At 48.5% G+C, this 19669-nt stretch overlaps 1 protein-coding gene across 1 annotated transcript; it reads right to left on the bottom strand.

Annotated features, from left to right (window-relative positions):
• Positions 1–8805: 8805 nt before the first annotated feature.
• Positions 8806–18170, bottom strand: Klhl38 (kelch like family member 38). Its single transcript, XM_051202500.1, has 3 exons — positions 16821–18170; positions 10179–10284; positions 8806–9316 (listed from the first exon to the last, which is right to left on the bottom strand). The coding sequence occupies exons 1-3, from the start codon at positions 18168–18170 to the stop codon at positions 9027–9029; spliced, it is 1746 nt and encodes a 581-aa protein (XP_051058457.1). The 3' UTR covers positions 8806–9026.
• Positions 18171–19669: the final 1499 nt, after the last annotated feature.

The raw sequence follows: 19669 nt of genomic DNA, 5'->3' as shown, positions 1-19669 counted from the left end.
GCTATTTATCTATTCATCCATTGTGTGTGTGTGTGTGTGTGTGTGTGTGCATGTGTATGCATGTGTACATGTGTGTGGTTGCAGGTGTGTGCAGGGCAGAGGACAACCTGTCAAAGTCAGCTCTCTTTCTATTATATGGTTTCTGGGGATTGAACTCAGGTCACTGGACTTGGCAGCGAGTGCCCTTCCCTGTTAAAGCAGCTCACGGTCCCTCTAATTCCTTCTTAATGGACACTTGACAAGTATTGGAGTTGTAGGAAGTTGCTTAAAAGCATATCATAACCCATGTCCCCCTTGTCCTTTGAGGCTGTGAAATGATTCAGTGCCCACTTGCTGAGTGTCTTCTTGGTGTCAGGCTCCATGCTAGGAGTGGGGGATGCAGAAAAAGATACCCCTGATTATTGCCGGGTCCTAACGGCTCCCTCGGGGGGGGGGGTGAGAAGGACACAAGGCGTCAGATAATAGGCAAACAGCAGACTTTATTCAGCAATGGGGACAGCCTTATATGCCCTCCTTCCAGCACTCAGACTGTCTTCAATTGGTTGATCTGTTGACATTGTGTGGTTGTCCCTCACTGGCTAAGCAAGATCAGGACCCCCCCCCCCAGAACCTGTAGCTAGGCCCTCAGGCAGATTCCAAGTTGGCTCATCTCTCAGCCTTGTAGGCCTTATCTTCCTACACCCGGTGATCACGGAGATGTTGGGATGACTTAGTATTTTGGTGGTCCTGCTGGGACAGAGATGAAGAGCATTACATTAAGAGTCCTGCTGGGACAGAGATGAAGACCATTAAGAGTTCTTGGATTACAGGATATCTGCAGTGGGTCAAGTTGTGCCCCCTCCCAAATTCATGTCCACACATAACCCCAGAATCTGGCCAAGAAGTAGAGACTCCTCAGGGATAAAGGAGGAAACAGACCATGCCAGGCTGCATTTATGCTCCTAAACCTGATGAGAACATCCTCCTAAAGATGGTTCAAGAGAAGGCGGTGTATATGAATGAGGCAGAGGGCAGAGGGCAGAGGGCAGAGGCTCAGAACACTAAGCATTCCTGAGTCAAAGAAAGAGAAGAAACAGGGAAGACCTTCTTTAGACCTGTCATACCTCCTCCAGAACCACGAAGAACGCACTCAGGTCTTCCGAAATACCCACTCGTGTGCCATGTAAATGTAGCCAGCGCTAGGTAATGAGCGTCATACCTAAGGATCCAAGACGGCCCTGAGGAGGAGCCACCAGGCCTCAGTCCCTGCTTCCTAGTTCCTTTTCTGTCTGAACAAGACATGCTAAATAAATTCCACTGCTCCGTGGGCTCTGTATGGATCAGTGTGTTGAGGGCGTGTGTGGTAGGGTATTCTTCCTAATCAGTTTGTGTCCCATGATGTTCGGAACACAGGGAATTCTGGGCGCTACATGCTGAGTTGCTAAGTATGTGTTTGAATGAATGCATGAGCAGAGGGGTGATGGAATCAGAGGTGGACCAGCCAGGGAGCAACTGTGGTGTGGACAGCGGTAGAAATGGAGTGGGAGGTCTTTCCATCAGCTGGGCTGATTGCTGAGCCTCGGTAAAAGTGATGAGGGAGGTTTTACATTGAGACTGTAAAGACTAATGTAACGAGTAACAAGGGCAGGAAGACAGGTGCATGAACAAGGAGGAAAAGCCTGAGCCATGCCCATTGTCCTCTTATGACAGACACTGGCTGGTGCAGGAAGGCTCGCTATCTGTGGTGACCCCTCAGGGGGTTTAATGTTCCCTTTCCAGATGTGGCCTGTGAGGCTTAGACGGAGAAGGCATCTGGGAATGTACTGCCCTGCCAGCGAGGAACAGAGCTGGAATCTGAGCTGGGGTCTTCTGCTCCTAAGTTTGTGTCCTCTCCAGTATATGGTGCTGCTGACATCATCAGTTGTAGTCAGGGTCCATGAGGCTGACACAGACCTTAATGCCTTCCAAAGCCTAGATAACTAGAGGAGGAATTCTCTGGAAAAATGATCCAAGAAGTTAGTTCAGGGGACCAGTGGTGTTCAGGCCAGTAGCTGTGTACCCTCAGCTGCTTTCAAGTAGGTCCTGGGGGGCAAAGCTGTCCTTCTGTGATGGGGATGTCCTTCTGTATATATGTTTCTCTTATTGGTTGATGAATAAAACACTGTTTGGCCAATATCCAATAGAGGCAGGAAGATAGGCAGGACAAGAGATGAGGAGAATTCTGGGAAAAGTAGGCAGAGAGATGCCATGGAGGGACTGAGAGGATAGGACATGCCAGGTGTTCTCTGGTAAGCCAAGACCACGTGGAAATACATGGACTAATAGAAATGGGTTAATAATTAAGACGGAGCAAGCCAATAAGAAGCCCTAGCCATGGGCCATCAGTTTAATAATTAATACAGCATCTCTGTGTGTTCACCTGGGGATGGAGCGGTGGGACCGTGTGAGACAAGTAACACCAGCAACACTTCTCAGCAACCATCAGATGCCACTCCATGGTGGAATGATGTCCATTATCCTCAGATCTTTAATGACTTACGTTTATTTTTATTTTGTGTGTGTGGGTGTTAGCATGTGTTCTCAACTCCTGAATGCGATCCCTAGCCCCATCTTCGATCCGTTTTAAAAGTCAGACAGCATCTGTGTTCCTACTTCATTTAAGCCAGTCAGCCTGGTAATTGCGTCCTTGTTGCTCCAGAGTTGCATGGACATCCAGTGTCAGTGCACGTTTTCATCTACCATTCATTCCACCGTTTGCCAAGGACTTAGTGAGTGTGACCCTGGGGTCTCCAAGGGTTAAGACTCTGCTCTGCCCCCACAGAGAGCTTCTATTCCAACTCAGCCCAAGAAGATCCTGTGATTGGAGGACTGGGAAGGTAGGGCAGTTGGGGAAATGCTGGCCATGCAAGGATAGGGGTCCGAATTAAATTCCCAGTGCCCATGTTGGGCATGGTGGCATGTGCTTGTAATCCCAGCACTGGGGATTAGATGGGAGTGGGGTTGGGGACAGGAGGATCCCTGCAGCTTGTTAGCTGGCCAGTCTCATTTAATGGAGAGGTTTGAGGAAAAAGGACACTTAAGATTGACTTGTGCGCATGTGCAAACACACACACACACATGCACGCACATGCACACACACACACATGCACGCACATGCACACACACACACTGACTTGAACATTTGCTCGTATACCTACATGCATGAGTATGCACACACAAACAGACACATAAAAGATGTAAGAAGTTCCTGTGATGGTACAGTGTGGAAAGGCTGGGTAGGAAGGGGGGAGAAGGTGTCACAGAGCAGAGATGGAGGCTGAGAAAATGCCACTAGGAAAGTCACCGTGGAAGAGGGAGCAGGGTGTGCTCAGACTCAGGGGCCTGACGGGTGTGGCATGATGGGGCTCAGGGAGGTTTTAGATCCGGGAAGGATACAGTGTGTAAGTAAATCAGTCACAGGGTGTCCTCCGGGATATTCATGGGTCTGCGTGGGATGGGCCCATGACAGTGTCTGGTGGGTGCCTGACTCATTATCTGGGTGGCCATTTCTGCATGTGACTCTAGGGCAGCCAGACCTCCTTTCCAGACCCTACTGAAACTGGGCTGCATAGACATTGCCTAGACCTGAGGACTGGTCCCCTCCCCAGCCCTAAGGACTGGCCTCCCCCCTGCCCCAGCCCCAAAGGCTGGCCTCCCCCCTGCCCCAGCCCCAGTCCCAAAGGCTGGCTCCCCCCTGCCCCAGCCCCAAAGGCTGGCCTCCCCCCTGCCCCAGCCTCAAAGGCTGGCTCCCCCCTGCCCCAGCCTCAAAGGCTGGCTTCCCCCCCCCCCTGCCCCAGCCCCAAAGGCTGGCTCCCCCCTGCCCCAGCCCCAAAGGCTGGCCTCCCCCCTGCCCCAGCCCCAAAGGCTGGCTCCCCCCTGCCCCAGCCCCAAAGGCTGGCCTCCCCCCTGCCCCAGCCTCAAAGGCTGGCCTCCGTTCCAGCCATTGTCCACACTCCCTGGCTCAGTTTCTCCCTCTGTATCTGCTGATTCCTCTGTCAGCCCCCACCCCATCCTCCCAATCTCTCCTGTTCACTCTTTCATCATGGAATGGACCGACTGATATTTTCTTTGCTGGCCCTCGATAGTTCCATCTCCTCTTCCCCCTCTTGCTGTCTGTGGAGTTGATTAGTAAGGGCACTTGGCATACTTTTTTTTTTTTTTCTTAAAACTTTTTAGTTCAACCGCTGCTAGCTAAACAGCAGCGGCTTGCGAGGCTGAACTCAGCCAGTGAGACCAAGGAAGGCTGGAGCCCAAATCACCTTTCTCTTTCACTTTGGATAGAGATTGTCCCCTGTAGACTGGAACCCTTGCACCGGAGGGTGGCTTTGCAAAGCAAATTGGATTTGGGGTTTGGTCAGCAGGGGTTTAGATGTGTAGGTGTGTAGATGCTCTTTCCATGAAGGAACCCTGGACTCCCAGGGTTGGCTTGTGGCATGCTACCTTTCTTTAGAACCTAGGAAATGGTTCACATAGTTCTTCTGTCCCCTGGGGAGACTTGGATGAACTTTGAATAACCACAGCCGGGGGCAGCTTATTAATGATTAGACAGAGAGGGAAAGCAAGTCATGCCTCCTACAGGATATTACAGACAGCACGACTTTCCCATTCCAGAAAACAGACTTCTATAAAAGCATTTCAGTCTCTAGGCTCCTGGCCATGCCATGGCATGTCTACCGGGACCTATCCAGTGCAGTTCAGGGTGAGAAACAGGGTCAGAGGAAAGAACTGAAGGATGCTTAGCTGAGGAACTTGGCCTTTATCCAGCACCTATGGACTTCTCTCCGAGAAAGAGAGAGAGACGGAGAGACAGAAACAGAGACAGAGATCTCAGAGACGATGTGGGTCTAACATCTTCGTTCACTTAGCAAAGTTTTAGTTTATTGATTGTATGTTTATGGAGGATCTACAATGGATATGACAGCCACTGAGAGAGGCTTAGGAAGGCAGATGACGTGGGGCAGGGTATGGGGGGGGTTCATCAAGTCGTCACACACAAGAGACAAGAGGAGGGCCTTCCTTCTTTCCTTCTTTCCTTCCTTCTTTTTCTTTTCTTTTTTCTTTCTTTCTTTTTTTTTTTTTTTTTTTTTTTTTTTTTTTTTTTTTGAGACAGGGTTTCTCTGTGTAACTAGCTCCGTGTAGACTAGGCTGGCCTCGAGCTCACAGAGACCCTCCTGCCTGTGCTTTCTGAGTGCTTGGATTAAAGGTGTGTGCCACCACCTGGCTTAGTTACTTTTCTGGTTTCAATGGCAATACATCAGGCAAAAACAACTTAAGGGAGGAGGGCCTGTTCTGGCTCACAGTTTGAAGGTGCAACCCACTACTATGGTGGGGAAGTCAGGGTAGCAGGGTAGTAAGGAGGTACTTACTGCTCACGAGGTACCTGCAGTCAATCAGGAGCTTGCAGTCAGGCAGCAGGGGTGTGGGGGGCGATGAACGCTGGCACTCAGCTGGCATCCTTTTTAGTCAGTCCAGGGCTCCCGCCTGTGAACCACGGGTGTCTACATTAGGATGAATCCAATCTAGAAACTCCTTCACATACATTACCCAGGGGTTTGTCTACCAGATGACTCTAGATCCTCTCAAGTGGATGGCATTAAGTACCACAGGGTCTCAAGGGGAAGTATAAGAGACAAGGAATGCCTTTAGAGGGTTGACCAAAGCCCCAGAGGGGAACGATATGCTGAGGGCTGCCTTGAAGCAGTGCCTTTTAATCTGCAGTGTAAAGTAAGAGTTCAAATCACAACAGGTGAAGTCAGTAGAGGCAATTGCACTCACAAAGACTGAGGGGAGGGGTAGGAAGGAAAGTATGGAGGGGAAACGGGTAATTGCAGTGATGGGCATGGCAAAGTTTGAGGCAGGCGCTGGAGGATCCTGGCTACAGAGGATAGATAAAAGATTGGGAAATTCTGAAGTATGTTAAGGTGGACAGTAACATGACCAGGAAAACAGAGCTGTATATATTGTTCAAGGAAGGCTATAGGGAGGAACGGGAAATTCCTGTCCCTTTCGGAGACTGGCTAGGAGATGAGGACAGATGGAGTGTGTTGGAGAAGTCACAAGGAAGGCACATGAGGTATTTTTATCTGTTTTAGGGACATCACAGGGAGGATGAATTGATAGATGGACAAAGGGGATCAGGAAGTGACGGTACGCTCAGCAGTGATCTGTTGACAGAAGTTTCTGTCCCATCTGGTCCCACAGCCATTTACACAGAGGCTATATTAATTATAAACTGTTTGGCTGATGGCTCGGGCTTTTTATTTGGCTAGCTCTCTTAATTATTAACTCATTTCTATTAATCTATGTATAATCATATGGTCTTGGCTTATCCGACAATGCCTGGGCGTCCTATGTTCCCTGTAGCTGCATGGTATCTGGCTGGTGACTCAGTCCGAGTTTCTCTTCCCAGAATTCTCCTAGTCTAGTAGACCTGCCTATACTTCCTGCCTGGCTACATCCTGCATGTCCATTGGCCAAAGCAGCTTTATTCATCAACCAGTACGAGAAACATATGTCCACAGCACACAGAGGACATCCCCCACCAGAGATCGGGAGACATGGAATTGGGAGACTTGGAAGTGGACCTTGTAGGCTGAGGTCTGGGAAAAGGAAGAAGGGACAGCCAATGTGAGCATGGGAAAGGGGGCTGCTTGTTACGCCTAGGATGTGCAACCCTGAAGAGCAGTACCACTCCTGCTAAATGAAAGATGAGACATGATGGCAGATGAGGTCTAAAACAAGAATGCGAGCCTACGGCGAGGTTTGAGGAATGGTACCAGTTCTGAGGCTCACCTCTGTGAACGGGGGAGGGCTTGAGAAAATCCTAAACGGGAATGACCTATTTATAGCACAAACACACACACACACACCACATATCACACACATACCTCATGACATGTACACACACACCACATATGCACCATACTACACACACCACACACACACACACCACATATCACACACCACATATCACACACATACCTCATGACATGCACACACACCACATATACACCATACTACACACAACACACACACACACCACATATCATACACATACCTCATGACATGTACACACACACCACATATACACCATACTACACACAACACACACACACCACATATCACACACATACCTCATGACATGTACACACCACATATGCACCATACTACACACAACACACACACACTTTATGTGTATGCATATTTTATCTACAGATGAGTGAACACCACATGCATGTCTGGCACCTGCAGAGGTCGGAAGAGGATAATGTACAATTACATGTATTTTATGAATTCACCCATCCAAGGAGAGCGGTGATACAAGAAATAGCCCAAGAACTGAGATTTCTGTTATATTGCCCATTTAATAGTCGTGATAACAAGGAGGCAAAACCAAGTCATAGTGAGGAGAAGCAGGAGAAAGAGGCGTTGTGGTACCCGGAAGAGAAAAGTGGTTCGAGGTGGAGGGCAGGCAGTGATGGGCTGTGTGGTCAGGAAATGAATTAAACTGTTTGGGCCATGTCTGCAACACTAGGTACTGTTCCAAGTTCATGTTCAAGGGGAGCTGGGACCAAGAGCCTGACAAAATAGACTTCAAAAAGAGTGGAGCAGGACTAGGGCTATAGTTGGTAGAATGATCGTCTAGCACGTACGACGCTTTGGGTTTGATCCCCAGTGAACCAGGAATGGTGCCACACACCTGTATTCTAAGGACTCAGGAGGCAGAGGCAGGGGGATTAGAAGTTCAGGGCTACATAGCATGTTTGAGGTCAACCTGGGTTACATGAAACCCTGTCTCAAAAAAGTTGTGTGTGGGGGGAGCAGCATGTAGGCTAAGGGGCAGGGCTGATGATGCAGGCGGATCCCCTTAACCACGGTATCACCTCAGGGAGAGAGCCTGAGGAGGAGCCTTTGTAGCGCTGGGAAGGGAGGGAGACTCCTGCATGCGGCACAGAATGGCAAAATGTATTCCAGATGCCTGGCATTGGCCAGCACAGGATGGGAAAGAGAGTAGCTGTGGCGGTCTTCAGTGCACCCAGCAGAGCAGGGCTCTAATTCTCCACCATGGCTGAGTGATAGTGTCACCTGTCACCTTAGGAAGCCATTCACAAATACAGGATTCTGAGCCTCACCTCAGCGAAACCTGTGCATCCATCTTGAACGGGACTCAATGATGTTTTCAAACATCTCCCTGTGGTTGTATCATCCCGGCCTCACTGAGAGCCTCTGGTGGGCACGCCTGTTTCCTCTATGTGCTTGACAGTGAGTGAGTATGAGGGGCACTTGGAAGTGAAGGGGCCATGGGGAGGGTCGTCCCTGATCCCCGGAGGTTGCTGAGGAATCCGTTGGCTTTCCCCAGAATAGCCATTCTCATAACACTTAGTGAGACGAAACCCCAAATTAATTCCAAAGCTCTAAGAGATCTTCTGGCACCAGAAGAAGCTCTGTTCTGCTCTTAGGCCTTTTGTTTCAGGATAATTTTGCAGACCCTGGGTAGCGACTGAACCGAACCTACTTTCCATGCATTTGACCCATAGTCATGGGGACGCAGTCACAGCCACAACAGTTTCACATGCTGCCACCTGGCCCGAGCGATTCCAAGGGTCCCTCAGCCCTCTCATTCTGGATGGTAAGGGTGACCCTGGCAGGTGTGTATGTGTGTGTGTGTGTGTGTGTGTGTGTGTCCCCAGTCCATCCGTGTCCAGAATCCTTTCTTCCCCTGGGAAACATCTTCTGTTTTAGTCCATGCAGTTTGGGGTGTCAACCAAGTAGTTACCCACACCTCCATCTGGAGTCCTGTGATGCAGACCTCCTCAGTTACAGTAGTGCAATTTCTGGCATTGGTTCAAGAGGCAGGGGTGGAATTAAAAGGCATCCACTGGCATTTCTCTTAAAGACTACTCTGTGGGGACTGGCAGTTTTCACTTCCCTCAGCTCTAAGCCTTTGCAGCTAGGCTGCAATTTCTTGCACTGTACAGCATTTTGACAGAGATAGGTTCTTCTGGCCTTCATGTGAGGCCAGCCGTGTGGCGTATGCACTGAAGTGTCAGGCAGGCGTGGTCAAAGAGTGTGTGTGGTAGCTGTCCCTGGGACGTCCAGGTGTCGGTCTCAGGGTCATAGCAGTCAAAGGAGTCCGAGTCCTCAATGTTGCAGTCCGTGGTCAGCCTCCGCCCACCTGTCACATACAGCTTGTTCCCCAATACTGTGGCCCCGTGGTGCATCCTCCGGTCTTCCATGTCTGCGCACTTGACAAACTTGTTGGACCGAGGGTTATAAGCAAGAATTCTCCGTGTGTAACCTGAAAATTGAATCGCACATGAACAGCTGTGTGTGGCTCACCTGGGGCTTGGGTCAGTGGTTGAAGAATGCTTCTGCTCCTCCCCGCACCCCCAGACACACGCCAGGCTGGGATTCTGACCAAAGCATGGATGTCCGGTACCCCGCTGCAGCCTGGCATCTGGAGCTCTTTGGCTCTGGCCTGGATTACAGCAGCCATGTAAGTCATTTGTAGAGCAGGGGCAGATTCTGCTTTCCAGTACCTTCTGTAGCCCTGCTGCCATGATCATCTCTTCTACATGACCCCAGAGCCATAACCATTCAAGGAAGGGGACTTTCATTGGGAACACAGATGGATTCCCATGGCAGTCTACTAAGTAGTTACTTTGAGGTTTCCCATTTTACTGACAGGCAAACCAAGACATAGAAAGATGAACAACTTGCAAAAAGTATATATCCACTTAATGTTAGAGCTGGGGTTTGAGCCCAGGTCTCTTTGACTCCTATACTGGCCCTCTTAACCATAGTATGTTATGCATTTACAGAGAAACGATGCATTGTAAGTCATTGTTGTTGTTGTTATTAGTATCATCAGCATCATCATTACTATTATTATTTTGAGACAGGGTCTCACACTAGTCTGGTTTGGAACTCATTATGTAGCCCAGACTGGCCTCAGACTAGTGGCAACCTTCCTTTGTCAGCCTCCCAAGTTCTCAAATTATAGGTGTGAGCCACTACACCTAGCTAGTGTTCGCATCTCTCCTTCATGTGTCAGGCGAGTAGCTCTTCGGGTCTTCCGCACTTTCCTCGGGATGGATGTGATTTCCCCAGGAGCTGCCCAGTCTGTCCCCGGCCAGGCCAGCCACTCTCTGTTCACTCACCTCCCACTATGACAATCCTCTCCCCCAGCACCACTGCAGGGGCACACACGTTCTTGATCATCCTTGTCTCCATTTTGAACCACGTGTTTCTGGAAATGTGGTAAACCTGGGGAGCGGGAGGGGAGACAGGATCATGGTACCAAATTTGAAAATTAACTTTTCTAAAAGAGAAAAGGGGTAGTTGTTTATTAGATTTTTACTTGAGTGGGAGAGAGAGAGAGAGACAGAGAGGCACAGACAGGAACAGAAACAGAGAGACCAAGAGAGACAGAGAGAGAAGAGTATGTGTGTATGTGGTGGTGGTGTGTATGTGTATTTGTGTGTGTGTTAGTGTATGAGGTGTGTATATGGTATGTGTGTGTGTATTAGTGTGTGTTGTGGTATGTGTTAGTGTGTGTGTTTGTGTGTGGTGTATGGTATGTGTATGGTGTGTGTTAGTGTGTGTGTGGTATGTGTATGCAACTGTGTAGGTTGTGTGTATGGTGTGTGTTTGTAGTGTGTGTTAGTGTGTGTGGTGTGGTATGTATGGTGTGTGTGTATTGTGTATGTTGTGTGTGCCTAGTGTGTTAGTTTGTGTGTGGTGTGTGTCTGTTAGTGTGTGTGTAAATGTGTGTAAGTGTGTGTGTTAGTGTGTGTGTGTAAGTGTGGAGGACAGAGGACAACTTTTGGGTTTCTGTTCTCTTCCTCCACCATGTGCGTTCCAGGACTTGAACTTAGGTCACCGGTCTCTGGTCTTGGTGACAAGAGCATTTACCTGATGAGCTGCCTCACTGGCTCAAGTACTCATCTACAGGGTGAATCAGAAAGAAACTTGTCCTTCCTATTTCTTTTCAAGTTTTAAAGTGTAGGTATTACTATCAATAAATGAACTCTTGGCCACAGAAAGAGGAATGTATTGGAAGTTAGTCACATGACCCCATGAAACCAATGGCTGTATTTCCATTACCTGGACCAAGACTTCTGCATTGGGGCAGGCACCTCACTTACCTTCTTGGGATATTTTAATAATATTTTAATGAGAAATGGCACAACCTTATTATTCAGGAAACCAACTATTTTCCATTTTTTAAATTTCTAGGTCAAGTTAGTATTTCTAAATGTCCCTGTGTAGCTAAGAGGGTCAGAGAACCAAGAATATGTCTGAGGCTGTACAAGGAAGGTATAGGAACAGTTTATGCCTAAGAAGAACTAGAGTTTTTGTGAAAGAAGAGAAAGAAAATTGAAGAGGAGAAGGCAGGCTCTTTAGCCAAACCTGAAATGCGGATCAAATCATGGTTCTTCCTTCTGTTGATTTCTTCAGTTTCAAACTCAAATATCAGATGGATGTTAATTAGTAATAGGCACAATTTAGCACAAGAGATAAAGGATGGACTCCACATTAAAAAAGAAAGAAAGAAGAAAAAAAAAAAAAAAAAAAAAAAAAAAGAATAAACAAGCCAGGCTGTGGTGGCTCACACCTTTAATCCCAGCACTTGGGAGGCAGAGGTAGGTGGATCTCTGTGGGTTTGAGGCCAGCCTGCTCTTACACAAAGAAACCCTATCTCGAGGGTGGTCATGGGGCCTGAAAGGGTGGGAGAGAGGGAGGAAGAAAGGGAGGGAGGGAGAGGGAACTGGGATTGATATGCAAGATAAGAAAAATAAATAAATTAATAAAAAGAGCTCTGCTGCAAAATAAATAAATAAACAAACAAAACATCTGTTTACAGAGGAAAATGACATAGTTGTCCCTGACACTTTCTCCATATAAAATATAATTTCTAGCTTCGTCAATGACCTTATCTTTTCCATTTGATAGCGATTTGGGGCTGAGGATATAGGGCGGGTGGTGGAGTGCTTGCCTGCCATGTATGAAGCCTGCACTGACCCTAGGACCTCTGGCATGTGTGAAGCCTGCATTGATCCTAGGGCTGCTGACATGTATGAAGCCTGCACTGACCCCCAGGACCACTGGCATGTATGAAGCCTGCACTGAATCCTGAACCACATACAATGTTGTTGGTGCCACCCTAGCAATCAAAAGGCAGAGGCAGATGATCAGAAGGTCAAGGTCATCCCTGGCTACTCAGGGAGGTCAGCCTGGGCTACATGAGACTTTGTTTCTAAAATAATAAACAAATCCTAGAGAGGTGGCTAAGTGGTTACAGCACTGGCTGCATTTCCTGAGGTTCTGGATTCAATTCCCAGCAGCTCACATGGTGGCTCACAAATGTTCTTAACTCCAGTTCCAGAGAATCGGATGCTCACTTCTCACTTCTAGGACCACAGCATGCATGTGATGCACTGGTGTGTGTGCGTGTGTGTGTGTGCATGTGTGTGCATGTGTGTGTGTGTGTGTGTGTGTGTGTGTGTAGGCAGAACACCCATAGGCATGAAAAAAATGACTACATCTTTAAAATAAGTAAATAGCATGAAGAAGTTGACATTCACAGAACAATGTATCAATATAGAAACTTATTTGCCCAGCCAGACTGGGTGGGCATGGAAGTTCCCGGCTTAATCCAGAGGCCATGTTCTTAGTCACTAGGGTCATGGATCTGTTGAGGGAGTATGGCATTTCCTGATAGTTTAAAATTATTATTATTGTTGTTATTGTGTGTATGCTTGTGCATACGTGTACACACTCGTGTCATGGCATTGAAAGACCCCTACTATGCTTATTGCCTGTTTGAATTGCTCTTGTTAATTTGCCAAGGTCAAGTTATGAGAAAAGTACAGGAGGGAACCAGGTGCTGCTCTCATCCAACGCCAACCAGATATCTGTGGTCTGCAGCTTGGACCAAAGCAAGGTCAGCAGGACAGTGTCCAGTATGCTGAGATAGTCATAACTGAATTCTTTGTATTCTTTGTGCTCAACCCGAATAACCAACTGTCCTTGGTTAACTACAACTGCTACATTTAGATGAAACAATGAAATCCCTGTAACCATGCTTCTGCTTCTGTAAGCCTGCTTCTTGCCACCCCAACCCTATATAAACTGCCTGAGTTTTAACCTCAGCACGCTCAGTCCCCCGAAAGACTGAAGCGTCCACAGGTACCTGTGTAAACAATAAACAACCTCTTGCACTTGCATCCAGTGGTCTGGTCTCATCTCTTGGGGGCAAGGGCCTTCCCCCTGTCAGGCTCCAAACTCTTGGGGTCTCTTGGGGGTCTTTCAGCATGTGTGGAGGTCAGAGATCAACTCTGTGAAGTCTTCTCTCTCCTTCCACTTTCCTGGATTCTGGGACTCAAACCGAGTTCAGACTTTCATGCCAAGTCCCTTTACCTGTTGAGTCATCTTACGGTGTCCTGATGGATGAGACCAAGACCCCCCTGGGATCTACATTATTCCTTCCTGTTGAAGCCAGGAGGAGGCTGAGCATAGTCACAACGGCTGGGAAGCCCCGTTGGTGACACACTCCTTGAGAAGTCGGATCCTCAGGAGGAATGCAGCTGCTGGCTGCATTTAACTCTGGTGAGTGATTGCCTCCTGGTCTACTGCTCTGTCAGCTTAGAGGTTGGTTTCAAAGACAGATTTATCATCTCCTCTCAATCCTCACAGGACCTCAGAGAGACCACAGCAAGGTAACAAAGGATGTGTTTGATCCTGGTTGGAAGTGAAGCTTCCTCATGGTATGGAACTTGTTTTATGTCCTCCAGAAGCAGAGGCAGGACAAAGGCCAGGTAGAAAGGGACCACACATCCACCTTGTTTAGTTACACCATTGAAAGACAGCACTGGAAGAACCCTGACTCCTCTGACTTGGCCTGAAACCCCAGCCTGCTCCATCGAGTGACTCTCAGTACTCATTTTAGAGGGTGTTTGAGTGAATAGAATGTCTACTTCGAAGCTAATGCTAGACCGGTAAGAGAAGCTTCCGTCCACTCCTGGCTCGCCTTGGCTGCACCACAGAAGGACCACTCACAAGTCTGGATCAGTTTGTTTTTGTGAGGATCTTGGTTTGGTTGCACTATGCATTTCTTGATCTGTATGCTGGAGGTTCATTTGAGCTTTGCAGTTTATTTTTGGGAAATGGGTGGTTGCAGGAGTCACCAGCCTGTCTGTTGATTCTATTTGGGGGGTCTCTTCTGAGGATCAGGGTGGCGGCTCCCCTAGCGCAAGTCAATGGGCGGGACTGAGGGTGGCACTTGTGAAAGAGAGAGGTCCTTCTTGATGATCACAGGGAGTAAGGGCTGCAGAAAGAAGGTTCGAAGGTCTAAGCCATCGGTACCCTCTGTTCGGGCTTCTGGGAGAATCTCCCAGCTCTCCTCCCTGGATCTCCTTCAGTCCCTTCTCCACAAGCAATCTGGAGCAGTGGCTCTCAACCTTCCTACCTCTTTGACCGTTTAATACAGTTCCTCCTGTCGTGGTGAACTCCCAGCCATAACATTATTTCATTGCTAACCCATAATTTTGCTACTGCTATGAATCGTAAATATCAGATATTCAGAACCTCTGATATGTGGCCCCTGTGAAAGGGTTGTTCAACCCAAGGGGGTCACGACCCACAGGTTGAGAACCACAGATCTAGAGGGAGTTACAAATGCAAATCCTATTGCTCCCCACCATACATGAACACTTTGATGCTCTCTCTGCCCCTCCCTCTCAGAGTACCATCCCAGTTCCCCACAAGAGTTACAAAGTCCAGCGGTAACAGCTTCATCTCCACAGGACATTCTGAAATGTCCCAGGATTTTGATAGGAGGGCCTTGGGGGCAGTATCTGGGTGGAGGAGGTTGCTGGGGCAGCGTGGGAAGGGGACAAAGATGATTACAATGGGGCTAACATCTGTTCCCTTCTCCAGCTACCGTCTGGCATGCGGCCTTCCTCCTCCTCGCTCTGCCTGGCATGCTCTCTGTTCCTCAGGCAGAGCACTGTGCCTCCTCTTTCCTTCTGAGCCTTTGTACACAGGACCCAGGATCCATCTCTCCCTCTGCAAGTAATTCTGAATTCTTCATCTGTCAGCTCTTCGCCCCAGTCAGGCCCTCTGCTATTTGCTTGTTGTAGCATCTTAGCATCCACTCTGACTTTCCCATCCTCATTTACCCTCTCACGGAGTTTTCTTCAAATTCCTCTGGACCTTTGTGTTATTTGCGATTCCCTATTGTCCCATTTAGAACACCTCTTAAGCTCTCAGCACTTGTATCTTCTGATTCCGAATGGCAGCTGTCTTGTAAACTCCTTGGGGGTTAAATGTAATTTTCTGCTTTCTCTCAGGTCCCCAGAGGCCCCCAGATCATTTATAGTGGCCAGTGACAGAGTCCACCCCTGGTGTCTCCTAAATAGTAACGAGAAGCTTACCATGTGTGGCATAGTTGTTAAAGCATGTGGATGCTGGACATCACTTGATGTTCTGAAGTTGGTGGTTATCAAACACATTTCTCGGAGACTGTGTAAGTGAAATGAATTACTTCTGTCATTTAAGGCACGTGGTCCCAGACCTAGTCGTGCTTTGGAGCCTCCTAGAGACTTCTGTAGAGCACAGATGTCATGATTTCATGTGAAGTCAAGTTCCAGGGGATTTGTTGGCAGCGGTGTGGAGTGGGCTTGCACTGGGGGTAATGGCACCACTAGCGTCCTATAGGACTTCGCTGTCTTAGGTTTAATATGTTTCAGCCTGAGCCTCTACATTATTTTCCCTTCAAGTGAAGACAAGATCTTTGTGGATGGGGCTGTATCTGACGCAACTTTGCATTAGTATCACAATAAAAATTCATAAACACTGAACATTTCCTTCTTCTCTTCATTCCCTGCAAAAGGCAAATGTGTGTATGTGTGTGTGCGTGCTATGTGTGTGCTCATGTATGTGTGTGCCTGTGTGAGCATGTTTATACACATAAACACACATGCATACATGTATTTGTTCTCATATGCATACACTGTTTTATATGGCATATATATAACACATGAATGCATATGTGCATATGTGCACATGTGTGTATTTCATTATATGTCTGCATGCACACATATGTACATAGGTGTATATATATATGCACACGTGTGCATAGATATGTGTATGCCATGATAAATAAGAGTGTATGTGTGGATACACACACATGCATACATGTATGTATATGTACACACAATAATGCATATATGCACATACATATGTACGTGCTATTATATATGTGTACACAAATACATGTACACACAAGTGCACCCATACACATGCAAGTATAAAAACATGTATAATATGGGCACATATGTATGTGCCCATGAATGTATACATGCATATGTATTTGTGCACATGTTTGTCTGCGTATGTGTATGTCACTATATATGTGCACGGGCACACACGAATATGTATTTTAATTATGCATGTACATATATATGCATATTTATGCTATTATGCATGTTCATGTAAATGAATGTGCATGTGATTGAATACATGCACATGAATGTGTACATATATGTACACTCAATTATATATGTGCCTATATGTGTATCTGTATATGATTTCATGTGTGCATATATGTATATGTGTGCATGTTTATGCTGTTGTGTATGTGCATTCACATGGCTGAAGACATGCATGTGTATATGTGTGTTATATGTATATGCCATTGTATTAGGTATGCCTCTGTGTGTGTGTGTGTGTGTGTGTGTGTGTGTGTGTGTGCATAAGCACACTCGGTACTAACGCGATGAGCAGGAGCAGCTGGTTACCTGGACAAGGCGCACAGGGTTCTGCATGACGTCCTCACCCCCGAAAAGATAGAGCCTTTGGTCCTTCACAGCAACAGCAGGGTGGAGTACGGCCACTGGCATGTCAGCCATGCTCTCCCAGACATCACAGACACTGTCATACCTCTCTATGGAACCCAGGAGCTCCTGCCCTTCTCCAGTGCCCCCAATGGAGAAGACGAAGTTCCGGTGGGTGGCGCTTCTGTGGGAGTAGCGGGCTGCCAGCATGGGCTCCCCCAGTCTCCACTGGTTGAGTTTCAGAGAGAAGATATACACACTGCAACTGATGAGACTCTTCCCCTCACTGACAGCTACGCCCCCAAGCACATAGACACTCCGGTGCAAGGTGACAGCGGAGGCCCTGTACAACCTCGTGGGGAGTTTGGCCAGGTTCCGCCACTGGCCAGTCTGTACACTGTAGAGCAAGACATCCCTGGTGGTCTGCTGGTTGTCCTTCTGCCCCCCCAGGAGGAGGAGGCAGTCTTGGTAGCAGCTCCTCGGGGGGGTGTGCCACGGGAGTTGGCAGTCCTGGGCACTGGGGCTGTACAAAGAGAATATCTGCTTCCTGGCCATCTCCAGGATGGCCTGGCATGCGGGTGAGGACTGCAGGAGGGCGTCGTTGGCGATGAAGTGATGGAAGAAGGCGGGGTGGATGTAGGGCAGGCGGACCTGCTGCAGAAGATCCTGCATGTAATGCCGTCGGGCCTTGAGGTCGTGCTTGACCCAAGCCATGAGGGTCTCAAACACCTTTTCCTCCTCCCCACAGAGCCCGTCATCTCCCAGGTAGTCTCTCAAGTCCACGGCACAGAGCTCCTTCAGGTCGGCCGACGCTGCAACCTCTGAAAAGCAAGTCAGGGCCACGTTCCTGGCCTTCTTCTTAAGGCTTTCACAGTTTAAGACTTCCGCCAGCCTGACCAGGCCCAGGCAGTTGCTGGGGGCCAGCTGGCTCTGCAGGTATGACGAGCAGGCCTCAAACACCCTGGGGTACTGCAGCATGGCAGCTGCCTCCATCAGTGGGAGGACGTTGGCAGCTGTGATGTGCACCTCTCCCGTGTACACGTACGTGATGAGCTGCTCCAGAGTGGTGGAATTGATGCCTTTCAACTGCACTTTGGCCTCTGTGCTCTCCCGGAAGTGGCTGCAGAACATGGCCTTGAAGTAGGGACTGCTGGAGGCCAGCACATTGCGGTGGCAAGGGACCTCCCAGGCTCCGGAGCATATGCTCACATCAGTCAGGGTCTTGCTTTGCCTCAAGTCGTTGAGCTGTCTCAACAAGTCAGAGGAGAAGTTGTGGTCTTTGAAGACAACCTCATCTGGCAACTCCTCATCCATCCTACAAAGACGGAGGGAAGCCCCAAATGGAAGCAAGGTTAAGGCTTTCTGGCGGTGTGCACTGGAGGGGTTAGCTGCAGGAGCTCCAAGCCTCCTTCACCCTATTCATTTACCAAGTCAATGGGAACACAGACAGAGCACCACCCTCACCCCAGCCCACAATGTGATCTACTTCAGGCTGTGAGCAGCCCCAGAGATAAAAGACACATAGCCTCTCCAGCTAACCTCAGGCATCTTCCAACCAAGGGTGAAGAACAGTCCATGCACTTGACAAGAAATGCATGCTTTTGTCCAGATCATCAGCAGATTTGTCAGTAAGCTGGTCTACAACTCTCTTTCTGGGTGTTAGCTATTCCCCAGGGCTGGCGTTCTGGGGGTGTGGTCTTCTGGTCACTAGACAGAAGTGAGGGATTACAGTGGGCAGTGGCAAGATCTAGAGAGAAGACTGCACGGTCTCTGGATTTTGTTTTAAAGATGTAGTTACTAGAGAACAAAGACCAAACACTTCTGTGGTCCATTGGAGACACAGTCAGTCTGCCCCACTGAGGAATGAAGTGTTAGGGACACTTACCTTGTTTTGCTGCAGTGGCATCCACAGATGCTGGGTTTGTATCGTCCCCTCAGAAGGGTTCTACCTTAGGCTCAGAATAAAAGTGTAAGCCCCAGGCCTTTCCTTCTGTTGGCAATTTCTCTGTCTTAGGAGAGCTCTGGGTTTGTTTATGCTGCAGGCACTTTCACAGCTTCTAGAGCTCGGTGCTAGGGCTGCTGGGCAGCCAGACAGTGTATACATTCCAGGCCTAAGAATAGCTGCATATGTACTTTCCAGTGTTATGACATGTGACTTTCCAGTTGCCTTTTGCAGCCACCCGAGGGCCTGCAGGGCTGCGCATGCCCACATGCCTTGTTTCCTTGGCGAATGTTTACATGGGCATAAATAGAAAGGGAGGAACGGATTCTCTGACCAAGGCTTTGCTGTCCATTTGGACGCATCCCTAGTCCCTTGTCCTAAGAGTGCCTTGGAACTCTAGATGTCTGTAAACAGGTTGCTGTGACTTGTGCAGAATCGCCTAAGACAGACAGCTCTGGGTCACAGCAGAAGTGGCAGATGGTCTTAGGAGAGGCAGAAAATGGACAGAACCCTGGGCCCTATTCAGTAGGTGTCCGTCCACCACATCCTGCCTGGCAGCACCGTGGTGAGGGCTGTGGTTCCCTTTCAGGACCCAAGGCAAAGGAATACAGAGCAAAGACTGTTTTTGTGTGTTTGTTCTATTTGTCAAGCATTCTGGAGTCTTTAGACTTGTGAAAGTCCTGGCTCTAAACAGCTCTCTCTCTCTCTCTCTCTCTCTCTCTCTCTCTCTCTCTCTCTCTCTGTCTCCCCATGTGGCTGTGTACCTTGGCTTGTAATAACTGTGTTTCTCCCAGCCACCTGCCCCTTTGGGACACCTGCCGGCTGCTCTTCGCCTCATCTCTCTTAGACCCCCTCACCACAGAGAAGCAAT

Source organism: Phodopus roborovskii, unplaced genomic scaffold (assembly GCF_943737965.1).
Source record: "Phodopus roborovskii unplaced genomic scaffold, PHOROB, whole genome shotgun sequence".
Lineage (NCBI taxonomy): Eukaryota > Metazoa > Chordata > Mammalia > Rodentia > Cricetidae > Phodopus > Phodopus roborovskii.
The sequence above is the reverse complement of the archived record's forward strand: the minus strand, read 5'-3'. Positions and strand labels throughout refer to the sequence as shown.